General features: G+C 41.5%; 5 protein-coding genes across 10 annotated transcripts; 2 read left to right on the plus strand and 3 right to left on the minus strand.

Moving 5' to 3' along the window:
• Positions 1-84: 84 nt before the first annotated feature.
• Positions 85-2,110, plus strand: LOC135947665 (nuclear protein AMMECR1). Its single transcript, XM_065496559.1, has 4 exons — positions 85-414; positions 469-579; positions 697-902; positions 963-2,110. Exons 1-4 carry the CDS (start codon positions 227-229, stop codon positions 1,193-1,195), a joined length of 738 nt encoding a protein of 245 aa, XP_065352631.1. The 5' UTR covers positions 85-226; the 3' UTR covers positions 1,196-2,110.
• A 96-nt stretch (positions 2,111-2,206) lies between these two features.
• On the minus strand, positions 2,207-3,552 carry LOC135947666 (transmembrane protein 126A). Its single transcript, XM_065496560.1, has 5 exons — positions 3,371-3,552; positions 3,066-3,182; positions 2,832-3,003; positions 2,570-2,698; positions 2,207-2,517 (listed from the first exon to the last, which is right to left on the minus strand). The coding sequence occupies exons 2-5, from the start codon at positions 3,179-3,181 to the stop codon at positions 2,287-2,289; spliced, it is 648 nt and encodes a 215-aa protein (XP_065352632.1). The 5' UTR covers position 3,182; positions 3,371-3,552; the 3' UTR covers positions 2,207-2,286.
• A 707-nt stretch (positions 3,553-4,259) lies between these two features.
• LOC135947667 (protein mono-ADP-ribosyltransferase PARP12-like) lies at positions 4,260-5,218 on the plus strand. The gene is made up of 2 exons (XM_065496561.1): positions 4,260-4,666; positions 4,729-5,218. The coding sequence occupies exons 1-2, from the start codon at positions 4,358-4,360 to the stop codon at positions 5,059-5,061; spliced, it is 642 nt and encodes a 213-aa protein (XP_065352633.1). The 5' UTR covers positions 4,260-4,357; the 3' UTR covers positions 5,062-5,218.
• A 791-nt stretch (positions 5,219-6,009) lies between these two features.
• On the minus strand, positions 6,010-17,281 carry LOC135947661 (myosin-11-like). 5 transcript variants are annotated; one of them, XM_065496550.1, is made up of 12 exons: positions 17,076-17,281; positions 12,224-12,354; positions 11,421-11,564; positions 10,923-11,362; positions 10,676-10,783; positions 10,526-10,609; positions 10,381-10,464; positions 9,491-9,798; positions 9,279-9,436; positions 9,110-9,213; positions 8,285-8,340; positions 6,010-6,716 (listed from the first exon to the last, which is right to left on the minus strand). In XM_065496550.1, exons 1-12 carry the CDS (start codon positions 17,216-17,218, stop codon positions 6,152-6,154), a joined length of 2,325 nt encoding a protein of 774 aa, XP_065352622.1. In that variant the 5' UTR covers positions 17,219-17,281; the 3' UTR covers positions 6,010-6,151. The 5 variants fall into 5 exon arrangements, with proteins under 5 accessions (XP_065352622.1, XP_065352624.1, XP_065352623.1 ...); XM_065496552.1 differs by lacking the exon at positions 17,076-17,281 and adding an exon at positions 13,966-14,096; XM_065496551.1 differs by lacking the exon at positions 17,076-17,281 and adding an exon at positions 13,829-14,059.
• An 845-nt stretch (positions 17,282-18,126) lies between these two features.
• Positions 18,127-22,431, minus strand: LOC135947663 (coiled-coil domain-containing protein 186-like). Of its 2 annotated transcripts, XM_065496556.1 has the most exons (9): positions 22,215-22,431; positions 21,760-22,110; positions 21,061-21,342; positions 20,753-21,008; positions 20,553-20,695; positions 19,838-20,257; positions 18,960-19,397; positions 18,855-18,881; positions 18,127-18,597 (listed from the first exon to the last, which is right to left on the minus strand). In XM_065496556.1, the coding sequence occupies exons 2-9, from the start codon at positions 22,093-22,095 to the stop codon at positions 18,370-18,372; spliced, it is 2,130 nt and encodes a 709-aa protein (XP_065352628.1). In that variant the 5' UTR covers positions 22,096-22,110; positions 22,215-22,431; the 3' UTR covers positions 18,127-18,369. The 2 variants fall into 2 exon arrangements, with proteins under 2 accessions (XP_065352628.1, XP_065352629.1); XM_065496557.1 differs by lacking the exon at positions 18,855-18,881 and having other exon boundaries at positions 22,215-22,424.
• Between the last annotated feature and the right edge of the window lie 474 nt (positions 22,432-22,905).

Raw genomic sequence — 22,905 nt, forward strand, 5'->3', positions numbered from 1 at the left:
TGCTTGTTTTAAAATTTGGTGCCATCAGCTGTTATTTCGGTCACGCCTCCTTTATCTGCATCTGCAGTTGCGAGCAGAGCGTCAACTACTGCTGTTGCTGTGTGGCCTGATTCTCATCCTCTCTTTAGTTTTATTCGCTCTCGAGGTTGTTCAGTGAACGTACTTCAAGTCTCAAGAAGACTAAACATTGCCCTGATTTTTACGCGTCGGAAGAAACTGACGTGGAATGTCGTCGAGTTGTTGCGGGTCCAAAAAGCAGAAGGTGAATCATAATCAGGCGATGGTTCCTACCGCACAACCCTCGGGAAAAATGATCGCCTCTCCTGAGATGTGTTTCTACTGCTTTGACGTACTTTACTGCCACTTGTACAGCCTTGAGCAGCCTAGGGCTCCCTCCTTTTCGAATGAGGCTTTGTAATTTTGTCTCTGCTACATTTCATTTAAAAACTTAATTGAATTTTTTCTCAGCCCTTTGTTTGTGACCTGGAAAATTGGTCGTGACTTCAGATTGCGAGGGTGCATTGGCACCTTTGACGCAATGAACCTGCACTCTGGACTGAGGGAATACTCCATTACTAGGTGAAAAATATGTTTTTAAATAGGAATGAGCTCTGATAATATTGATTATTAAACATTTTTATTCAGATTTATCTATGGTATATAATGTATTTACTGAGACAAAATGTAAATCAACAGTGCCATCAAGGACTCGCGTTTCAACCCCATCTCGAAGGATGAACTTCCTCGTCTGCACGTGTCGGTATCGATTCTGCGACATTTTGAGAATGGCAACGACTTTATGGACTGGGAAATTGGTGTCCACGGTATTCGCATCGAATTCCTCAACGACCATGGCAGCAGACGCACCGCAACCTTTCTTCCAGAGGTTGCACCTGAGCAAGGTGCATCTGAATCAAATTTTATCTGTTAGTACAAATTAGACATGAAAATTTATCCTGCAGGATGGGACCACATCCAGACGATCGATTCGCTTCTTCGCAAGGGTGGCTACAAAGGTCCTGTCACTCCAGAACTGCGACGGTCAATCCGACTGACTCGCTATCAAAGCGAGAAGGTGTCTGTCTCGTACCAAGAGTACTTAAACATGTGGCGTGCACCGAGATACGGTGACCTCGCCAGCAGTGGTGGCGGCAGTGGCATGTACGGCGCTACGGCGTCAGATGGTCAATGCTAGTGATCAGAATTTGGCAGTACGTCCATCGTACTGGTCTGCGTTTCTCATTAATGTTTTCTCTCATTGTTCTATCTCGGAAACAAACACGCACTCTTTTAAGTACCTTAAGGACATAGCAGCCCTTTATATTCATTTCTGGTGCGTAATATTTGTTTTTAGCTTAAGTATTTTTGTTTTGATAACGCCAGAGGTGGCTAAAGATTTTCTGACAAGGAAATTCTTTGTATTCTATGTTATAGTTTTTGGTGGATTCATTGAATTTTATCACTGTTCATTGATAAGTGAAATCTTTTACTCAATTGAGCCTGTTATAAAGCTCTAAATGAATAAAATCCTTTTCGGATACAATATAAATATTAGTTAGGAAATAATATTTTGCAGTTTTTTTATTATTATGATTCTTTTTACATTTGACGAGACAAATCGATTTATGTGTCACTTTTCTTTTATGTCTACAACCTTGAGTTTCTGTTACAGTATGAAATAATTGACCAAATTTTCCGAGCTGATTTAACCATTTCCGAATTGTCTTAACACGAAATTATAACTAAGGTGGACAAAAACGTGTTTGAGTCATTTTAAAAGCCTGCTGAAATTATCGAATTGAAAAATAAAAATTTAGGCTAAAGAAATTCAATAAAGTCACCATAAACTAAAATAGAATCCAAGGAGTTTCCAATAAAGTTACTTCATGTAAAATGAAGAACCATGTTCAGAACACATTGTTGTTATGTGTGTTGATGCAGCCGAAAATGTTGAAAAAAGTATATACTGCACTAATATGGTGGTTTGGAGTCGCGTATCTCATCAGCTGCTTATATAATCTTACATTAAGATAAATTTTAAGCTTTAAAAGCTGCAGTGATTATAATTCACTTAAAATTGACGTAACAAAATAAATTAGTCTCAAATCTCCATGATGTCTATTCTAAACATCCAAAGAGTTTTAGTCCTATTCGTACATAATCCTCGTCATTCTTGCTTTTTTGTTCTTGTTGCAAAATTAAAAATGATTTTTTAACAAGTTGATTTGGTTTATTACAAGATCCAACATTTTCCTTGACTAACGGCAGTGAACAGTCCACTAGCTCTCATTCATTTTCTTCTTCTGCCAAGAGTTCTGCAAACTTCATGTCAACCTTGGCGACTGTGTTTAATTGCGCGATGGTTAGTGCAGAGGCTGCCAATCCCTGCAGAAGCACGATTCCCAGTAATTTGTTTGAAATTGGCTTCGTAAACTTCCACCAAGTCTGAAAAGCCATCAGTCGGCCACTGTCGGAAAATAAGTTTGGCACGATGGAAGTTTTGTACTTTGAAGCCAACTGAAAAAAAGTGGATTTTAAACAAATTTCCTTGCAAATCGTGAAAACTCACCCCTAAGTTAGCGAGAGGTGCCAGAAGCAATGGGTAAACGACAGAAACGACGCTTTGCAAAAACGCTGATCTCATCTCGATGCAAACAGGACACGCCACCTCCCGAAGCAGCAAGTCGCTCTGCACTGTCTACAAAATGACGTTTAAATCGAAGCTATTGAATCAATAACTGTCTAACTTTTATTAGTCATTTTTTTTGTTTTTTAAGAACCCTGCATGCTAGAAAATACATGACTGCATAATTATATAAGAGAATACTTACATGAACATGTGCTAAGGCGCCAGTAATGGAAGGAATAACTACAGTGGGCAAATAGCTAGACATTTTTCCATAGTTGAAGAGTCGCAATTTTTTTCGGAAGTGCCCATTGATGAAAATGCAAGACAAAGCGGTCATGCCTCCCAATATAGCTGGGGAATTTCTGATTGACCACCTGCAAACAAATGTATTTTTAGTAACTGACTTCTGGTGAAGAACTTTTCACATTAAACCCACATTTCATGTTGTGGCTTCCAGGCATGAATAATTTCCATCTGGTGGCGAATTGCTTCTGATCTTTCTACCGACACCAGGTCCTTGATTTCTTCATTTCTTTTACGTACAACAGCCATTCTAGAAATTTTCAATGTAATCAAATTGCCTATTTAGTCAACAATATTAAAATATGATTAAAAAAGAAATCTTGATCGATCACCCACGACCACACACATTTTGAATGTGGATAATTAATGAATGAATTTTACGCGTAAATATTGTGACAAAATTTACGAACAATTAGTATCATATTATGTACTTCTTACCTCAAATAGTTTTTAGGAACATCAAGAAGAGAAGCATGTATTTTTCAGTAAAATTGTGTCGTGCCAATCTCAACTTTCCGCGTTACCGTGCTGCCCCTTTCAATAATAACAAAAACCATGTGTTACAGGGGGCGTTACCTCTTCAAGCCTGCCGCCTGCTGCACCTGCCGAAATTAACCCCTTCAGTCGCGTTCAGACCAGAGACCCCGCTGGTCGCATTGTATGTAATCGACATATTAATAACAATTCTCTTTCCTCAAGAAAAAGTGCTCCTACGTCGGATCGTGTTTATATAATATATGTATATTGAAGTTCTGCACTTTGGTAACAGTTTTAATATTAAAACTGGTATTTTTCATGTCATTTTAATACATCCAATTGCAAATCAAACATTCAGTTACATTCACTCAAAAAGATAAGAAAAATTGAAGTTGCTACAACTTCTGTACACAATCAAAATACTCTTCAGCACTATAAAACTGTTTTTGATGATGAATGACAAGGGAAGTTTTTTTTATAAAAGAAATGCATAACACAGCAGAGAGGGCAGAGAGCATATAAAAATGAATGTTATGAATAAAAGAATACTACCAATCTTAAAACTTGTACGATTAATGTACCGCTACCACTAAAACGCAAGATAATACACAAAGTGCGATGTACAAAGAATTATTTTAAGAGAAACGAGAAACAAAATAACTGAATAGAACCAACAACCTCTATATGTGGTTTATTGCATTACTGTGTTAAATTATGTACATGCCAAAAGACAAATAAATTATTATTATTATTATTTGTACCAATTTCTTGAATATCTATAGATATTCCACATTTCTACAAGTTTTCCAAATTCGGAGGAAAATATCTCACAATTTTGTGATTTTTGGTAATTTTGTTCATTTGAACCGTCTCCCTCGAGATATATTTAAGTGTGCCAATTTTGGCAGCTGTAACTTCTGTTCTTATGTTTTTATTTATCCAGGTAAAATGTGGAGCACACAGAAAAAAACTTTCCTGCAGGCGTATCCGACAAAGACCATCCCGTTGGCGCAGTTGCAGTCATACCTTCCTTACACATGGCTGTCAGCCGTGGTCGAGACCGACCTTCAGAAGGGCACTTACACAGTTATCACAATGGATGAAGACTCGCCAGAGTATAAGGAGCTCAAAGAGCAAGTTTTGTTGAACAACTCCTACTTCAAAAAGATTTGTAGAATTGACCAAGTAGAGAATCCTTACTTGTTCTTGATGTACTTACTGAAACGACATGAAAACTATTTGGAGTTCTTTTGCAAGGTATTTTTTTATATAATTTTAAAAAAAATGCAAATGTTTGCTCATTAAATTTGATGCTGCAGGAGGAGCGCTGCTTCCACGGGACTGCCGCCACCAATGTGGATTCTATCATGACCAACAACCTGAACTGGCGTTTCTTTGGCAGGAGAGTGGGTCACATGCACGGCAAGGGCGTGTATTTCTCCAAGAAGGCAGCGTTTGCTTCGCAGTATGCAAGGTTCAACAACAACGATGGCTGTTTGCTAGTGGCCAAAGTGCTGGTTGCCTCCGTTGCACAAGGAAACAGCGCAACTGTGTTACCTGCCCAAAACTACGACACGACTGGCTCTGGCGACGAAATTTTGGTGAAGTATGGGGACAATGAGTTTTACCCTGAATTTGTGGTGTACTTTTGAACCGGTCAAAGTCTGATGCTTACAAATATTACCGTGAAATTTTGATGTTCCTATGGTGACAAATTTATCATTACAACAATTTTCAAAGACTCTTAAATTTTCAAGACTGACATATTACAATAAAGATCGAGACTTTCAATAATTCATCTTTGCTTTTTTTATTCCTAAAATGTGGGTTTAAATACAGTTAAAATTCAAGCAGCTCTTTTTATGCTCAATAATTTAGCACTTTGTTGTATGTCAAGATTTAAAATTCATGCCCATTCATGTCATTATCTGATTTTACGTGTGAGCCAATATTAATTACTCAAATTAACTATAACTTGTTACAATTTAAACAGGTTGTAACTTGTAGAAAATAAAAAAAGTGACTGGCACCAACCGTTTAGGGCACATTTAAAATATTTGCTTACAGGGAAATTTGATTTTTTTAAGCAATAAAATTAACAAAATTTAAAATATGCTTTTTTTGTTCAATTTTAATTAATTTTGGTGTGTCAAACTTTCTTTAAGATAATTCATTGATGAGGTATCCTATGAGAAAAATTTAAATTCAAGGAAAAAATCCTAAGTCAATTGAAATTTTGCAGATTCTTGTTATGGGCCAGGAAGCTAAATTTAAAAATTAAGCAAGGAGTTCAAGTACAAAATCAATTGGAGCACTGGTTATTATTGCAATTTTGGCTAATCCCAATATATTGATTCCTCTCGACAAATAGATCTACAGTCAAAGTATCGTCATAATTGAACGAAAATTGGCTTCAAAATTCGATTTAAAATTTACCTGTTTTTTTAAATCCTAAGAGGATTTTTGTACCTAACTTCCTAACGCCAGAAAGTTTAAGTAAATTATCCCAGACGATCACCATTCTAATTCTAAACGTCCCAAAAAATTCTCGGCAGTCACTGCAACGTAGGATAATGTGCCTTGGAAATAATAGCAAGCAGTTCCAAAAAGGTTTTATTTAATTACAAAAAGGCATAAATCTCTTTGTGATATTCGGGGCGTTTTACGTACGGCTGTGCGGGCGCTTTAAGTGTAGCCCATTTCTCATCTCTCTCACTTCGCGATAAATCTGCACGATGCAACTCAGTCCCCCCAGTCGTCATCGGTGGTGAGTCTAGCGGGGCAGCTAGTGGCCCTGCCGAAGAAGGGTGCCACCTTGAGGCATCCTGGGTCGAGCGAGCGGCACCTCTCGGGTCTCAGCCTTGTGACGGGGAATACCTGGTCGGGCGTGTGGCAGATGAAGTACGTCCGCGGCACGTCCAGATCGTCGGACAGACTGGACTTGCCCCCCGACGAGCTGCAGCCAGAGGGGCTCGGCGACCCCTTGACCTCGTCCGCGATCAGCACGCTGAGCAAATCGACCTGCTGCAAGGTGACGCCGTCGTCGGCCGGCTCGTCGTCGTCGTCGTCCAGCACCTCCTCGATGCGCACCTCGCAGCTGCTGTCGTCGAACGAGGACTCCCTGCTCGGCTCCGTGCACTCGCTGATCCTGCGGAGGACTCGCCCCTGGGGCCGCCCCCCGTTCACCACCTCCGGCTGTTGTTTCAACTGCAGCTGCAGCTCGCGCTTCTCCTGCGTCATCGTGGTCAACGCGTGGTCCTGCTCCCTGATGGTGGCCACCAGGTCCGAGATGATCAGCTCCTGCTTCCTGTCGACCAGGTACTCAATTTGTTACTATGTTCTGCCTGGATTATTTATGTTAAATCTTACTTAGCATTGCAACAAAATTATGATATAAAACAACAGGTCTCGGAGTAAAAAGCAATGGAAAAGGCACTTGATAAAACTTTGCTCTGGTAAGCAAAGTCGAAATGGTGCAACACTAGTGAAATCATCAGGACTCGCCAATTTTGCAACCCACGAAAATACTCCTCTGATTTTTTGCGCACTAATTTTGGGGGTTTCCAAATTCAGTCACAAAAAATATTATGAAAAATTATGTATTTTATATTAATATTTTAGCCATTCTTCTTAAATAGAAATTATCTATTTGTTATGGAAAAAACCCGCAAATTTTTTTTTCACACCCCCAGTAAAATACAAACTTTACTCCAGCAACGGAGGGAGGAAAGTGCAGGGTTTGTGGAGGGATCTGGATTTGAAAAAGAGTAAAAAGCAGCGTAGGGGAAATGACAGATATTTTGAATTCATTTTAACCATTTTATTATTAGTTACAAAAAACATAGCGGCAGAAAAAGAGTTAACAAGTGTAGATAGATAGAGTGTGAAGCGCTCGCGTCTTCTCCAATGTCGCGCATATTCACACGAGCTTAAGGGGTATGGACAGAAATAAGCACTTGCGCGCCTTGAGCGTCTGGCGTGCGACTAAAAATAATTTAAAATCCTAGCGATGAATGAGATGAGCACAGTGCAGATCACTGAAGTGGTTGGTGGGCGGATGCAAAAAATATATAAATATATATTCGGCCAAACTCGTCGCGAATTTATATTTTATTCAACGTTATATTATTATTTATTACTTAGCACAGCACATCTAAACATGTATTTATAAGAATACATTCAACGGAAAGACACGGGGGTGGGCGGCAGATGTTCGAAAAATGATCAGTGAGTTGTATGAGACATTATAATATATTAATACGAACTAAAATTTAAAAGCACTAAATATATTATTTCGTGACTAGCAGCGTCTGTAAAAATATCACAGCACGAACGACACTGGCAAAATGCGCGCGGAGGCTAAATTGTCTTTTGTTGGCTTTCATTGCAGTCTGTGTCACTGCTGCTCTCAAGAGAGAGTTTGAGCTTGGGATTTGGCGGTGGCAACCCTGGCGAGCAGGTAGGCGGCCGCCACGAGCAAAAGGGCGGCCAGGGCGAGCGGCGGCGAGTCGGCGCACGCCCAAACCAGCAGGGGCATGAGCAGCGCCATTGACGGCTGCCGGGACGATTTCACCGCATCCTGCGGCGCCACGCTGCTGCCGGACAAAATTAACAAATTAACACCTGAGTGACCTGATCTGGCTCTCTCTCTCTCTCTCTCATTCCCAAAAACGGGGAAAGAAACACCATTCAAAAACGTGTGAAACTGTTCTGGAGTCGGCAAAAGGGCAAAACAAGGAAAGCAAAAAGCGGCAAAAGCTGGAAAAAATGGGAAAAATGGCCAGGGTATCAGGTGGTCTCCAGGCTTGAATCGTGGCATTCGATCCAAACCCGAAAATCAACCGGAGGACAGCCTGTAACCAGGTCTGCACTCACCTTAGTTTGTTGAGAATCTCTTTGTGCGCGGCAGGGTCCACCAGCTCGACGTCGCCCTGGAACAGCAAATATGCGTTGAAAAAATAAAGTCAATATGATATATTATGAACATGGGGTTAATCCAATCGAGAAAATAAGGGAAAAACACACCAAGCCAGTGTTAGCTGCTTTCCAGTGACATGTACACAGTGCTTACATTTTAAGATCTAGTTTGCGATTTAGGAATCAGCCAGCCAAGCCACTGCAAAAAAAGTCAAAAACACGACGTCAAACAACTTAAATTAGACTGCCGCTTTGAATTTTGGTTCTGAAAATGAATGTCTATCTACTGATTGTTTTTTACAGTTCGTCCTGGTCCCGTCAAAATTGCGCAATTTTCAACAACCAAACGCTAATTTCCTTGTTGCAAGAAAAGGGCAACAATCAATTCGACAATGAAAATTTGGGTGTTTGTTGAACGTTGCGCAATTTTGCCGGGACCAGGACGAGTTCATAATTAACTATATAGATAAAGAAAGAAGAATAAAGCAAAAGACGAGAGAAGCTGATTTCTGGACATGATTCGAGAAAAACTTTTGTTCCAACCGATTGTGTTTGCCTCCGCGGAGATTGCCAAGATTTTTCTATACAAATTCAGATCGCTCCTGAGAATTGAACACAATATCACCTTATCACTATTTTTAGTCAATGTGATTCTGGACAAACAAAAAGAGACAATTATCACGTCTTCCAAACTTTTGGTCATGCATTGAAGAATTTTGCAATTTGCTAATTGTCTCCAAATGCGAATTATGAAATAAGACTGTCCAAATCGAGGAGACTCACGTTGACTTTGTTTTTGCACAGAGCTGCGATTTCCGCAATGTGTCTTGCTTGCAGGGCTGTAATTTCTTCTTCATGCACTTCTTGCAACTCGTCTCTTTGTCTCGCTGCAATTGAAATATAATAAAATAAGATCAGATCTATATTTCATCAGTTTAAAATTCACTCTCACCAAGCTGTTTCTGGTGTTGTTTGTAGAGTTCGTTGAACTTGTCGTCAAAGTCCCTTGTCATCTGCTCCTTGACCAGCTCCAGAGTGGTTTTGGAGGAAACTAGTTGCATCTCAGCCTGGCTGGCCTTTTTCTCCAGCTCTTCCATCTGGACAGCGTGCCTAATTCCAAAAATCATCTTAGTTTTCATGACCAAATGTGGTAAAACATCTTACGCCTCATTCAGCGCCTCTATCCTATCCTGGTACTGCAAATCCAGCTTGTCCAGCTTCCTCCTCAACTCCAGGCGGCTGCTGTCCGCCTCCTGGATGGCGTTGGACATGTCCCTGCGGTGTTGTTCTTCCCGCCGAGTCATTTGGTCCTTGAGCTGAGAAATCTGGCGCTGACTGGCTTCCAGTTTCTCTTGGGCGCGTGCTTGCTCGGCGGCTAGTTCGCGCTCGAATTCCCCTTGCTTTTTTAATATCGCCTCATCCACTTTCGAACGCATCTCCTGATCTAATTCTCTCTTCACACGCTCTTCCACCTTTTAACAAAATCATGGTGAATTAAATATGATTCAAACGCATGCGTGGCTAAATTCAAAAATTATTGTTGATCAGTAAATATTTGGCCGAAAACATTTTAATTTTTGCCAACGGAAATTGAAAAGAATTTAGTGCAGGCATTTTGGTTTTACGTTAAAAACAAATAATAAAATTAAAACTGAATGTTTACTATTTGAATGACAGTTTGGAGTTAAAAATATAATAATCTGCGCGAATTTTTAGATTCTCGGCCCCTGATTTTACAAGCAAATAGAAAATTCCTTATGTGTATTTGTTTTCAACGTCAGTCTTGATTGGTCAAGACATCATTCCATAAATTCCCACACAAACGATTAAATTCAATTGGACATTCTTATTTTAGCTCATGAATTAGGACTGCAAACTAATGAATGATAACGACCTCGTGTGCTTCTGCCTTCATTGGCACCTATCAACAATCTTGATTTATTATTTTTTAATCGGTTGCAGCTGTGCCGTTAAACAGATGTGTCGCGCGGGTTGCATACTAATGACAACTCGCAGGCGCTCGAAATTCGATTAACGCTATTACATGCACTCACCTGCTGCGCGACCTCCTTCTTCTGGATTTGCATCTGTTGTTCGTGCAGCTCCTCGCGTTCCTCTTTCTTTCTCTGATTTAAGCTCTGCAATAAAAAATTCAATAAGTTCAGAGCCTTGGCATTTTTTCCGCTTTAGTTCATTCACCTGCACCGCCGAGAGGACGTTCTTTTCCCTCTCCAGCTGGCCATTCAACCTGCTGATTTCGCTATTCAGCATCCCTATGTTGGCCTGAAACGCACCGATTCACGTTCGTTAACACCTCGAAAATTGCGCATTATTTGCTATTTTAATTACTTCGAGTTTGTCATGCTCTCGCTGCGCTTCGCGAAGCAAGCGTTGCTGGTCGTGACTCAGGCTGCGGAGCTGCGTCATTTCTGCTTCTAGTTTCTGCAGTTTCTCCACCTGTGTCAACAGCAAAAATAGATCAAAACTGCTGGACCGCACAGCAGCGCAAGCAAATGAGCTTGCTTTGTTCCGCGTAAACAACGGGATATTTTTGACGACTGCCTTTTTCGCCAACAGCCGGCGGTTTTGAACTTACGTCTGCTGTGTGCATGGCGATGCGTTGGTCAAGCTTGATCTGCACGTCCTTGACCCTGCGCTCCACCTCCTTGGTCTTTTCCTCCAGCTTGCGTTTGCAACTACCCTCAACCTCACGCAGTTTCCACTCGAAGTCGTCCAGCATTTGCTGCTCCCTGTCAGAGTTGACGGTGCGTAGCTGCTCATACTCTTTCTCGTACTTTGCTGTGACGGCCTTTTTCTGCGCCACGGCCTCGTCCAGTTCTTCTTTCAGCTGTTTGGTTTCTTCGGCATGTTTCTTCTCGGCGCTTTCCTTCTCTTCCAACAATCGGTCCCTTTCGTTGGTCAGAGCTGCCAACTGCTCCTCCAGTTTCTGGATTTTCTCTTTGAGCTCCTTGGTGTCCTCTTCCTCCTCCTCAGACTCTTCATCCTCGTCATCTTCATCGTCGGAATCATCCTCACCTGAACCAAAAACCATCCTCGATGAGTTGCCCAAGGAGTCATAAAATAATACACTCACTGCAGCTGCTGGTCCTCTTTTCTAGTACCTCCTTCAGCTCGTCGTTTTGGTGCCTGAAGTTTTCCTTCTCGTCCTCAAACCTCCTCAGAGCCGTCTTCGCTAACTCAGTCTCTTTATAAGCTGCCTCCAACTCGGCTTGCACTCCTGTTAAAAGTTATATATATTTTTTTCACCATTTGAGTTTCAAGATATTTTTCTGGGCATTGCGTACTATTTTAAGCTGGCCCAACCGTATTTTCTAAGAAAAAAGAATAGCCCACATATTAAGAATTCCTCATTGTTGCCAATATAACTCTTTCTTTCCTCGTGCTCGCGCGTGTTTCCTCAACGACAAAAGAACGAATTTCATGGTTCACGCCGTAAATTTCGCTTCATCGCCAGCGACAAGCGGCAAATGCACGATTTCGCAAATTGGACTCGACTAAATCACAAGTTGATTTACAATTAAGTTAACTCGAGGCTGAAAATAGAGTTGATACACACGTCCGCATTGAACCCGTTTGCCAAAGCATTCAAGTCGCGGCGCTGAGACCAGATGGCTGATCGGCGTGCTTTAACCTTAATCGCGGACACGCTGGTTATCTTGAGCGAGTTGGCAGCCAGCGCAGTGCATCATGAGTCGCGGTGGAAATCCCGCTCGCGCACGCAAAGAGAGGAAAGAGCACGCGCACGTGAGAGACGCGCAACCAAAATAAAACAGGCGTAATTACACTCGATCATTTCGCCTCTGGCGAACGCAAATAAATGCGTCTTACATGACGTCTGGAAACTTCCGCCCTTTCGAATTAAACCAAAATACTCACTGTCCATGCTGGCGGACTTGGTGCTGACCTGCCTGTTGAGGTCACCGAGCGTGTTCTTGAGCTGGAAAATCTCGGCATCTTTGGCAGCAATCTGAGTCGACAGGTCGTCAACTTTGGCCTCCAAGCGCCTCCTGCAAGCACGCCACGGTTCAAAACGCCGACCGAAATAGAAAGCGAATGCACTCGCTGCGCTCTCGGAGCGGCTGCATTTGATCACCAGCCCCGCGAGAGATAAAAATTAAGTTCTCTGAATCCGAATACGCAACCCCGGCAGCATCAGCAGCAGCAGCAGCTCTCGACTCAATTAAACTCGCTTAAACTTCTAAATCTGTCATGCTCTTAAAAGCAAACATTACAGCTGCTCCACTAAACATTTCTCTGTGCATACGTCTAAAAATATTAACGTGTTTAATTTATTTGCGAGTGATTATTTATCATTGAAACATATTCGCCGCTCCCGTGCGAGCGCTCTCAAGGTTGTTTCAACAAAAGTCTGTTTATTTATTTTTTCGTCTCGATCATAGGTGACTCGGCCGTGGCGGCGAAAATAGTCTGGAGCCTTGGGCTGAAAGCGACCCTCCCGCAACCCCTTTCAGTTTTTTCCGATGAGCAGAAGAGCACGCGGATGTACTTCTTTTCTCCGCGGCGGGCGCGAGGCAAAACTTAAAATTAGCCTTTTGGCTATTTCTGCGCGCGCGTCGCTCGCTTTACTCCTTTGTTGGGTGGCAAAACTCGCGAAAAAACCCTTTGCGACCGCTGCTCTAAATTGGCCACGATTAATTAAGTGGGACACGACGCACACACTTAACCGTTTTTTCTTTCTTTCTCGTGTCAAGTGACCCACTGGTCGAGTTTATCACGTCGCTTAACCCCCTAGAGCATTTTAGCGGCCCAGCCAACACTCTTGATTGGCTATAAATGCGTCTAGCACATATAAGACAATTAGGCTAATTTTATTAGTTGCCGAAATATCAGATTGTGTGAAATAATGCTTTCGCAAACAACGACGTAAAATACAGCTTGTTTTTCAAAATGAAGAAATTGCGTTGGCCCAATCTGAATCTGCAATAGGCCGTTAGCTTTAATTACGTGCAATAATTGCAGCGAGCCTGACTGCGAATTTAGTGCCGGTGGGCAACAGGCGCATTTTTCGAGTGACTGACCACTTGCCAAAATCGCACGTACACGTTTCCCGGAATGCGACTCGTCACGAGGGTGGAATTTAGGGAATTTACCTCGAGCACTTAGCGCACCTATCTCTGTGGCCGCTGACAATTGGGACTAATTTAATGAAAAAGCAGTTCATCTTCCAGGTGAATCTTATTATTTTCGTCGTCGTCCTGCATTGTTATTCACGGCCGGCCAAAAGTCGTTTATCAAGTGGTGCGTGATTAAGGACCAAGGGAAAAGCAAACAAAAGTGCGTTTGTACAAAGCAGCCCCGTGCCAAAATAGACTGGCCGGCTGGCGGAAAAGAGTAATTAGCTGTACACGATTAATTGCGGCTATATACGTGTTAGGAAAGTCTCTAAATTCCAAAATAAAAGCTGAAGCGAGGAAAAGTCGGGTTGTCCTTATGTGTGCTTGGTGGCGCGGGGTAGTGTACCTGGCGGCCATGTGCAGGACGAAGAGCCCCTGACGGGAGGTCATGGTTAGGGAGGTTGTGTGTTAGCATAGCACTGCACAGCACGCGGCGGCCATCTCTGCCTGTGGCCCTCAGAGGTGCGCTCTTTCGCTCATTACGTGACAGACTGCAGGCCGTCTACCCAGCTGAAGTTGAGCTTCATCTCCCGCGGTACTGCAGCCTCTCTTCTCACCTCATCGCCAGAACAACATCAACAAGCGACTGCCGGGCGCGCACCCTATACACCCATCCTTAGCTCTCAGACTGGCGCACATTCGTCGGACAGAAATAAAAACACAAAAAGTCACTAGAAGAGCAGCCGAGCGTGTTTTGTTCACCACGGCGGCCTTCTAGCTTCTCTCGCATTTTCGTACAGCTGCTCGTGCCAGCCATTTTTCGTCCGCCGCCGCTTTGAAAAATGGTCAGAGCGAACATGTTTGCTTTGTTAGTTTTGGCAACGACAGAGACTCAATGCGTTGTTTTCAATCAGCGGGCGAAAAATCGAGAGAGCAATGTTTGCAGAAGAAGCCTTCTTCAAAGCTTCCCCATTTAAACTTTACGATTTTGGACGTTTTAATTCGTGAGTTAAATTTTGTTAAAAAAAGATTAAATTGATTTTCATGCAAAATGGCAAATACACGAAAATTTTTGCTTAAATTTTTAAAAAAGACGTTAAAATTCATGTGTTTATGAAGATTCACAAAAATCCGCATTTTTTTCGGAAAACCCACTATGCATCGCACGAAAACCTTTTGACGGGTGTTCCTCAATTTTTTCGAAACATAAATATTTAATGTTGGATGACACAAATGAGAATTTAAAAAAACAATGAATTCTATTTCTACTGATTTTAATAAAAAATATTGGGATATTAAAAATATATAAAAATTGAAATGAATTTTTCATACACTCTCTCTCTGTTTGGTGCAAAATATGATCTTTTCAAGGAAAAAATTCGGAAAAATCCAAAATCGGCGAGGTTTTTAAGCTACACGCATAAAATGCGTATTATAAATTTGACGAACTCTTTTAACAATTACAGAATATTTAAATTTTGATTATATTTTAATTGTAGCATAAGCTCTTTGCGATCTTACAATTAGAAAAACGTCTAAATCTTTTAAATTAAAAATATTTTGACCAAAATAAACATTCAATAAATCAATTAATGCGACTTGGAATTAAAATCACGCGCAGCTAGTGGTTGTTGTTTTGTCGATCGGCTGCGAGAAGACAAGACGCGATAGTACGAGTTTGTGCGCGTCTTCCTCGATTCTTGCCAGCTGATGTTTTGATTCTCTCTTTTGGCTCTTCGCGCGTTGTTTAATTTGTTTTTCTCTCTCTCTATTTCCCTCTGAGTGTCTGATTCGGTCCCCAATCGACACGCAGTTTCGCTTTCTTGGGACGGCCCCACCCCATCGCGACCAGTAGGATTTTCTCTCGCGTTTGCTTGGTTACTTTGTCCTCTCTTTCTCTCAGTGTAGACAGCAGCTGCTGCGACACGTACAAGATCACAGGAAATTTAAATTTAGATCTTTCGATACGCGGGATTACACGTTTACTTAATCAATATTCTAGTCGATTCTAGATTAATTTAGAAATATATTGATTAATTGTGCCGACTTAGCCATACTTTTTTGAAAAATATTAAATTGAAATATCTCTCGCTCATTGTGTTTCCCGAATTCTTAAAATAAATATTTCCCTTTTAGCTCAAACTTCCTGCTAGCATTAAAATTAAACAAGGGACTTTATTCCCTCGTCGCGAATTCTCGAAGCTACACGTGTATCAGCTAATTTGCAAAGCGCAGAGGAGACAATCGGCCTCCTTCCCGATCCGCCTTTTTGCTCTGAGTGATGGACAGTGGCATGGTCCAGTTAAAAATCGCACCAAGGACGTCTGCACGCTTGACGGTTTTTCATTAACCCGCTGACACAATTCGCCGCGACCTCTATTACATAAGCTGGCACCTTGCGCGCATTACGCACCAACTTTTATTCGCAAACTTTTAGTACTTTGTTTTCGCAAACCGATCTTGAATTATCTGGATGCCTGCGATTTAATTGTAAGGTTTTTGGGTTAATTGGTACTACACAACTGAGGGTTGCTTAATTTCATTTATATAATCGAATTTTCAGTTCGTAAATTTTATTTCAAAATACTTTCTTAAGAATGGCTACATTTTTTCTATAATTTTTGGTAAAAAAATAACCTAAATGATATAAACCGGAGAGGAAAAAAGGTTCAGCATGAAATGTGTGTATTTTCTTTGTTAACAGAAGATTTTAAATTGTCTGCCAAATTTTAATAAACGTTTAAAAATAAGGAAGGGAAGACAGAAGAATATTGTCACTGTAGTTTAAACAGGAAAATTTTGCAAAATCAAATTTTGCTATAAAATGATAAAATTACTGTTATTCATTTATCCTTGAGAGACAGTTATTTCCATTCACCCCTTCTTTCCTTTTCTTTTGGAAGATGTAGTTTCCAAATGGTTTGATTTGCCAGAGATTAAAAATTCACAGTATGAAACCAACCGATCTATTTTTGCTACTGTGCAATATGATAACAAATTAAAGGTCATTTATTTCAATTTAACAGTCATAGAATCCTGTGTGATATTTGCAAGCGCTGACAATTCATTCGCGGCTTGTGAAATTAATCTCTGCGCTAAGAAAACACCATCAATCCGGCGCGTTATTTTCGACCTGCTCGTCTCTCTCTTTCCATTCCTATTTCGCTTGGCATATTGTCACAGCGGTACGTCTGTGTGGTCTCGTGTGTGTGCGTTGGGGTTCACTTCATCCACTCGCAGCAGCTCGGCGGAGGCAAGGATGCGGCACGCCGAGCCACCGCCAATTTAAATGCACGGCCGCGCGCATTCTAATTAATTAATTAGGTCAGCCGAAGATTCGGGGGTCATTATTACGAAACAAAGGCCCGAACTTGCGTGTTCAAAGTTGGCCAATGCTCGGTCGAAATGCGTAGAAATAACACGCGTGACGTGAAAAGGTCGACGGATTTCGTGAAAGCGGACTAGATGAGAAGCAACAATCTCAATAAGCAATAAGAAACAATAATTACTCTCTTCGCAAATAAATTAAGTAAACCTAGATTTAAAAATAATACAATTTAAGTTAAAATTAAAAAATTATCAAGGCTTCCAGACAGAATAATTAAATACCGAAATTCTATAAATCTTTCGGTAAAAAGGTAGATTCGCGTTACCTGACGGAGGTGACAGGGTCTGGCGAGAAGTCGTCGTTGTTGCTGACCGTCATTGTGTCTGTCGTGTTGACTACTGGTGCATGTTGGCCGGCGTCGGCCTCTTTATTGGCGCTCTTGGCTTGTTTTCTGAAGAAGCCGAACATGCTGCGTGCATCCTCCTAAGCAGCCGGCCTCACGCGCACTACTCAGCTCCCCAGTCCGCCCGACACGACTCCCCGCCTGACCGCGGCTCTGACGACACCCCCGGACGGCTCTTTCTCCTCCGTCGCGCACGATATAGGCATCAGGAAATAAGCTCGAGTCCAGCCGCACGCACTTCCCCACCCTCTCAAAGTCCAGACGCAAATTTATGATTCCAAATTCATCGTTTTCAGTGTCAAGTGCGCGAGCGGCGCAAAGAGAGCGAATTTATTTACCGTCGCCGCACCGCGCGCTGCGACGTATTTTTAGCTCTTTTTGCGCGTTCGCGGCCTTGTCTTGGTGACTGCAAACGCTTTTTGTTGCGCACCGCCGTCCAACAGGTTGCCTACTAGGGTCGACGCCAGGCGCACAAGTGGAATGGCCTGCTTTACTTTATCTTCGTGTGCACTCAAAACCAGAGCCGTCTGTCATTGCGAAAACCTCGGCTATTCTAGTTAATTGCACTACTAATTTTACGCTGAACGAGGGGTAAAAAGAATGTCTCAATTAATTCAATGAGGTTTTTTCGCTCTCTCAACTTTCTTTTCAAGTTTGAAATCTGGCAGAAGAAACTTGCAATTTTCTGTTTCTTTCGCACTTATTCTCGATGCCGTAAAATATTTAAAACTGTACATTCAAGCCCAAAAGTATGACCAACCTGGAAAATATTTTAAATTGGTAAAAATTATGATTTTAAATGTTTTTCAGCAAAATTTAGATTATTTAGAGTGGTTGATATGTCATTACGAGTTAAATTTGCGCTAGACTGCATAAATAAATAATAATTTAAAAATAACCACTTGCTTGCTCTCATTTAAAAGCTCGTAAAACCAATATTTGGATTTTAATTTAAGAATTCCAGACCACTAGATTTGTCCTTTTCCAAAAGATTTATTGTGATGCCAACATAAATCAAATATATGTATATTAATTTATAATCCCTTAAAACACAATGCTCTGCACAATATTTACACGACAAGTACATTTTGTATAGACACCAATAAAATTGTATAATATATGGTTGCAACAGCCATTAATACTCTTGGGAAATAATTAAAATTAGTCGAGGTACACATCACTTGGAATGGGCCAGCCAGGGTTGGTCGAACAGCAATTAGCTGGCACTTGGTTTAATTTTTAGAGAGTTCAGTTCCTTGGACAGCCTGGCGATCTCCTGGCCCAGGGTGTCCATGTTCTCCTTCAGGGTTATGTTTTTGATCAGCGTCTCCTCGAGCACAGCTTGCAACTTCTTGTTGATTTCCAGCGAGAGCTGCAGGGTTATGCCCTCGTCCTGCGAGCTGTACACCGACGCCATCACCCCGCCGTGTTTCGCAACTTCCAACTGAGTGAAAAATAATTTATCAGTGTACTTATGTAATAAAATTTTGGAAAATCAAAATAGATCTGAATTTAACAAATCAATAGGAGAAATAATAAACTGTAGAACAAGTAATGATTCAGATTTGTTTTGATTTTTCAAAACTTATTGTTGATAAGATGGCAGGGAAGTAATAATTGTCATAAATTGCTAAAAAAATAAAAAAGACCAATTTAACAAAAAATACAAAGCAAAAGCCATTTTTTGATTGTTTCTCTCACCTGTCCCAATTTCCTTGCTTTGTCCAGCTATTTTTGAAAATAACAAGTTTAGCCCCACGCTTGAGTTAGTAAATTAATAAAATTGAAAGAAAAGCGGCATCTAACCTTGTTGAGGTCGTAGACTCTAGAAGACAGAGCGCCCGTTTCCTGGCGCATCACCAGCTCTTGCACAAGTTTGGTTTTGCGCTGAATCTCGATCAGCAGCGTGCGCGAGTGTTCTTCCAGGAACTCGATCTTCTCGTTCAACTTGGTGTTCTTGGTCTGCAGCTTGCCGATGTGCTCTATCAGCAGGTGTGGCTCGACGCCGTTCGTGGGTGCAACGCCGCCGCCGCCTCCAGAGTCCTCCAGCGAACTCGAGCTATTGGTGCGCGAGCCAAGCGAGCCGCCCGCCTCCAGCTGCTCCAGCCGCTTCCGGCATTGCTGCAGCTCGCGCGCCAGCTCCTTGGTCCCCAGCTGCTGCTTCCTCTTCAGCACCGCGCACTCACCCTCCACCTCCTCTAGCTTTGCCGCCGCTTTCTCCGCAGCCTCTTGTTTCTCTGCGACCTGCATATTTCTCAGGTTAGTCTAAAACTGAGTTATAAGGTCTTGGCGGTTAGTTTTATTTTTATTTATATTTTTAACCCAAAGGCTCTTCCAAGCGAGAAGGTTGCAAAATACCTGCATTTTTTTAAATGCAGTGCTGTAGTAAAATCATTTTTAAATTTTTACCAGTTTTTTTGCAGTCAATATTTGCATTCTAGGTTTCAATAATTTTCATATTATTATTTGCTCATAACCTCCACTTGAAAAATCGTCAGTAAGAAATATTTGGAGGAAATTGAGGCAGAAAATATCAATTTAAAATAAATAAATCTGTACATTAAAGAAAATTGGACCACTCTGACAGCAAATTTTAGATTTCCACAGGTTAAAAATGGAAAAATTCATTCCTTGCGCAAACTGGTAAGAAAAAACTAGGGACGAAAAAACCCTGTCGTTCATACCTTTCTGGTGAGGAGTTGGACCTCTTGCTTGTGCGCTTGTTTCTCTTCCTCAAGCTCTGTCTGCACGCGTTGAAGCTGCTCCTCGAGCTGCGAATTTCGGTCGGACAGCGGCTGATATTCTGCCTCCAGCCTTTGAACTTTGTTTTCGGCCGCTATGGCCTCTGACTGGACGGCCACCAGCTTGTCGGTCAGCTGCTGCGTGTAGGAGAGCAGCTCAGTTTCCTTGGTGCGCCACGCTTCCGCGTCTGAGGCGGCTGCCTCAAGCTCTTCAGACTTTCTCCTCATCTCGACTTGCATTTGATCAAATTCAGCCTTCAGTGATAGAAACTGTTTCTCTAGTTGGCATTTTTCCTCCTCGCACTTGACCAAATCAGATACTCTTTGCCGCAGGTCTATCTTTTCAGCCTCCAGAGTAAGTACCTGGAAAAACAAAACAATTGACTCAATAAGAATATTTGTGAATGGAAAATATAAGTTTAACTGAAGCTACTATTCAAATTTAACACAGAAATTTATGGAATGATGCCTGGATTGACTAAGGGTAATGATGTTAAAACAAACTGAGAAAATTCTTAATTTCTATTTGCTTTAACACAAGGTTAAAATTGTGCAGAAATACGAATTATACGCTAACCAGGACTAAAATTGAGTATGTTATTTGTACCTCTGTTGATTTATTTTGTTTTAAGATCGATGAAAATAAATGAAAACTCACCCTGCCACTTAACATTCCGTTTTCGTCCTCAAGTTTTTTAATTTTGACAGCGGCTTCGTTCGCTTCTTTCTGCTCTATCTTTCTAGTGTCTTCATTACTACATGCCACAATCAGCTGGGCCTTCAACTCATGCACTTGCAGCTCTGAAATAATAATTTTTAGGCCTGCCGCTTTCAAAAAGGGTTGTTTGAAGTTCATACCAAGCGTCTGCATTTTATCAGAGTGAGCCTGTTTAAAAGAAGCAATTGAGGCGAGTGCATCTTTTTTCGCCAGTTCAGCGTCATCCTGCGCCTGCTGCACGATCGCTGAAACTTTATCGAGCTTCTCTTGGGTTTCCCTGTGAGCATCCATCTCTTGAGTGATCCGGTTTTGCGCCCATTTGATTTTAATATCTTTGTTGTGCAGCTCGTCACGCAGCTTCTCCTTTTCTCTGCTGATCGCCATCACCTCGTTGCACTAATTTTCATTCCATAAAAATTAAATCGATTCAAATGCTTTGAAAAACCACCTTTGCGTCAAAGTCTTTGTCAGACTTTGCCCGGTCCGCCGCAATCGACTTCATCCTCTTCTGGATGGCTTCAACCTCTTTCTTAGCCTCTTGCATCTTTTTCTCGTGTGTACTGGCCCCTGCCCTGGCCTTGATGACAGCCTGCTCACTAACCGCGTATCTCACAACCGTCGCCTCCAACTCTCGTTTCTTCTCCTCGTTTTCCTTTCTCATTTTTTCCAGCTGCATCTTCGAAGCAGCTATCGCAGCGATCGCCGCTTCTTCTTGTTTCCTCGCCTCAGACTGTAATCAGGATTTTTCATTTTAAGCACCGGGTTAGTATTGAAAATTGATTAATGTTTTTTGAGATCGCAAATATGGACAAAAGTTAACACAAATTTTAAAATTATCAATTGGCTCAGCTCTTCATATAGATTAAATTAATTTTAAAATTTCGCTACTCGCCATCCTGAATTAATTTGCGCAGAGCTGATTGTGAGCCATTGAGATAGTTTTGTTTCATTAATTACATAGTTGTTCATTTCTTTCTCTATTCTTTTCTTAAATAATAGCTAATACTTTCTTGATCTAAATAAGCAATTTTTATTGTTTTGATATATAAGTCTTATCAAGAAAAATATTATTGAGAACTCAAGTACATTTATTATTTGATGTTATCATAACACAACATACAAAAATTAAGAAAATTGTTAATATCACCTTTTGATCCTCTAACGCAGCCTCCTGCTGCTCAACAGTTTTGCTCAGGGTGTCGAGCTGCACCTGCAAAAAGGTCTTAGTCCTCTCGACCTCGTCCAGCTGCTGCACGCGCTCCTTCAGAGCCAGGATTTCTTGCATGGCTGTCACGTAGGCTGGATGCTCCGTGATGGACGAGTTCTTAGTGCCATTGTTGGGCTCGCTAGCATCCTCCGAGGGTGCTGCGGCCTCATCCTCAGGAACTTCCTCTGCAGGTGCAGGACCGTTTTCAGGCATGGGCAGAGGGACGGTGACCACCACAGGACTGGGGCCCTCGTCTGCCGTCGTTTCGCCGCTCATTGTTTGCGAGCCAGTCTACAAAGTACAAATTTAGCAAAACTATTTCTGTGCTGCAATGTCCCAATTAAAATTGTCAATAGTTTTCGCATGCTTGAACCGTTGTTTTTGTTTTTACTCACCTTTAAGGCTACCTTGTGGAATGCACCATAACAGGAAATCAACGACGGCCTGTAATAAGATTATCTTCTAATGCAGCTTCGGCATTTTGCTTAATAAAAATGATTAAACTATATCAGCAGTGCTGTTGTCATTTTTTTGTCGTTCTTCATAATAATCCAACTCGACTAAACTTCAATTGAAGTGTTACAAGAGGAGTGGTGTTTCCTATCAGCCAACTTTTAACAACGCCAGAAGGTTTTACATAGCCACAACTTGTATTAGCTTGAAATTCATTTTAAAAAGTTAAATTGTATTAAAAATGATAACAATTTTTCCTTGTTTGTGTTAAACCCTTTTATTTTTGATAATTTATTTTTATCTCCGTGCCAAACACTGCTTTCCCAGCTGATTGTGACGTATTTGGCCACACCCCCATCACACATCTGTTCCCCTAAACAAATAGGCTATAGAGGCTCTATAATTCGCTCAAATTGAACTCTGACCCACTCTCGCCCTTTTCATCTCATTCACCAGAACCAAAAGGAAATTAAATCAAGTGTATGAAAGCTAATAGAAAAGGTTCCTAAATTTTGAGGTCAATTATCTAATCTGTCTGTTAATTGTTTGTCAGAATGTTGAGAACAATTCGAGTCATTCGATGGTTCGAGGCCAGCCTCCTGATGGGCCAATCGGAGATTTCTGTCGCCACGC

This window comes from Cloeon dipterum, chromosome 1 (genome assembly GCF_949628265.1).
Source record: "Cloeon dipterum chromosome 1, ieCloDipt1.1, whole genome shotgun sequence".
Taxonomy (NCBI): domain Eukaryota; kingdom Metazoa; phylum Arthropoda; class Insecta; order Ephemeroptera; family Baetidae; genus Cloeon; species Cloeon dipterum.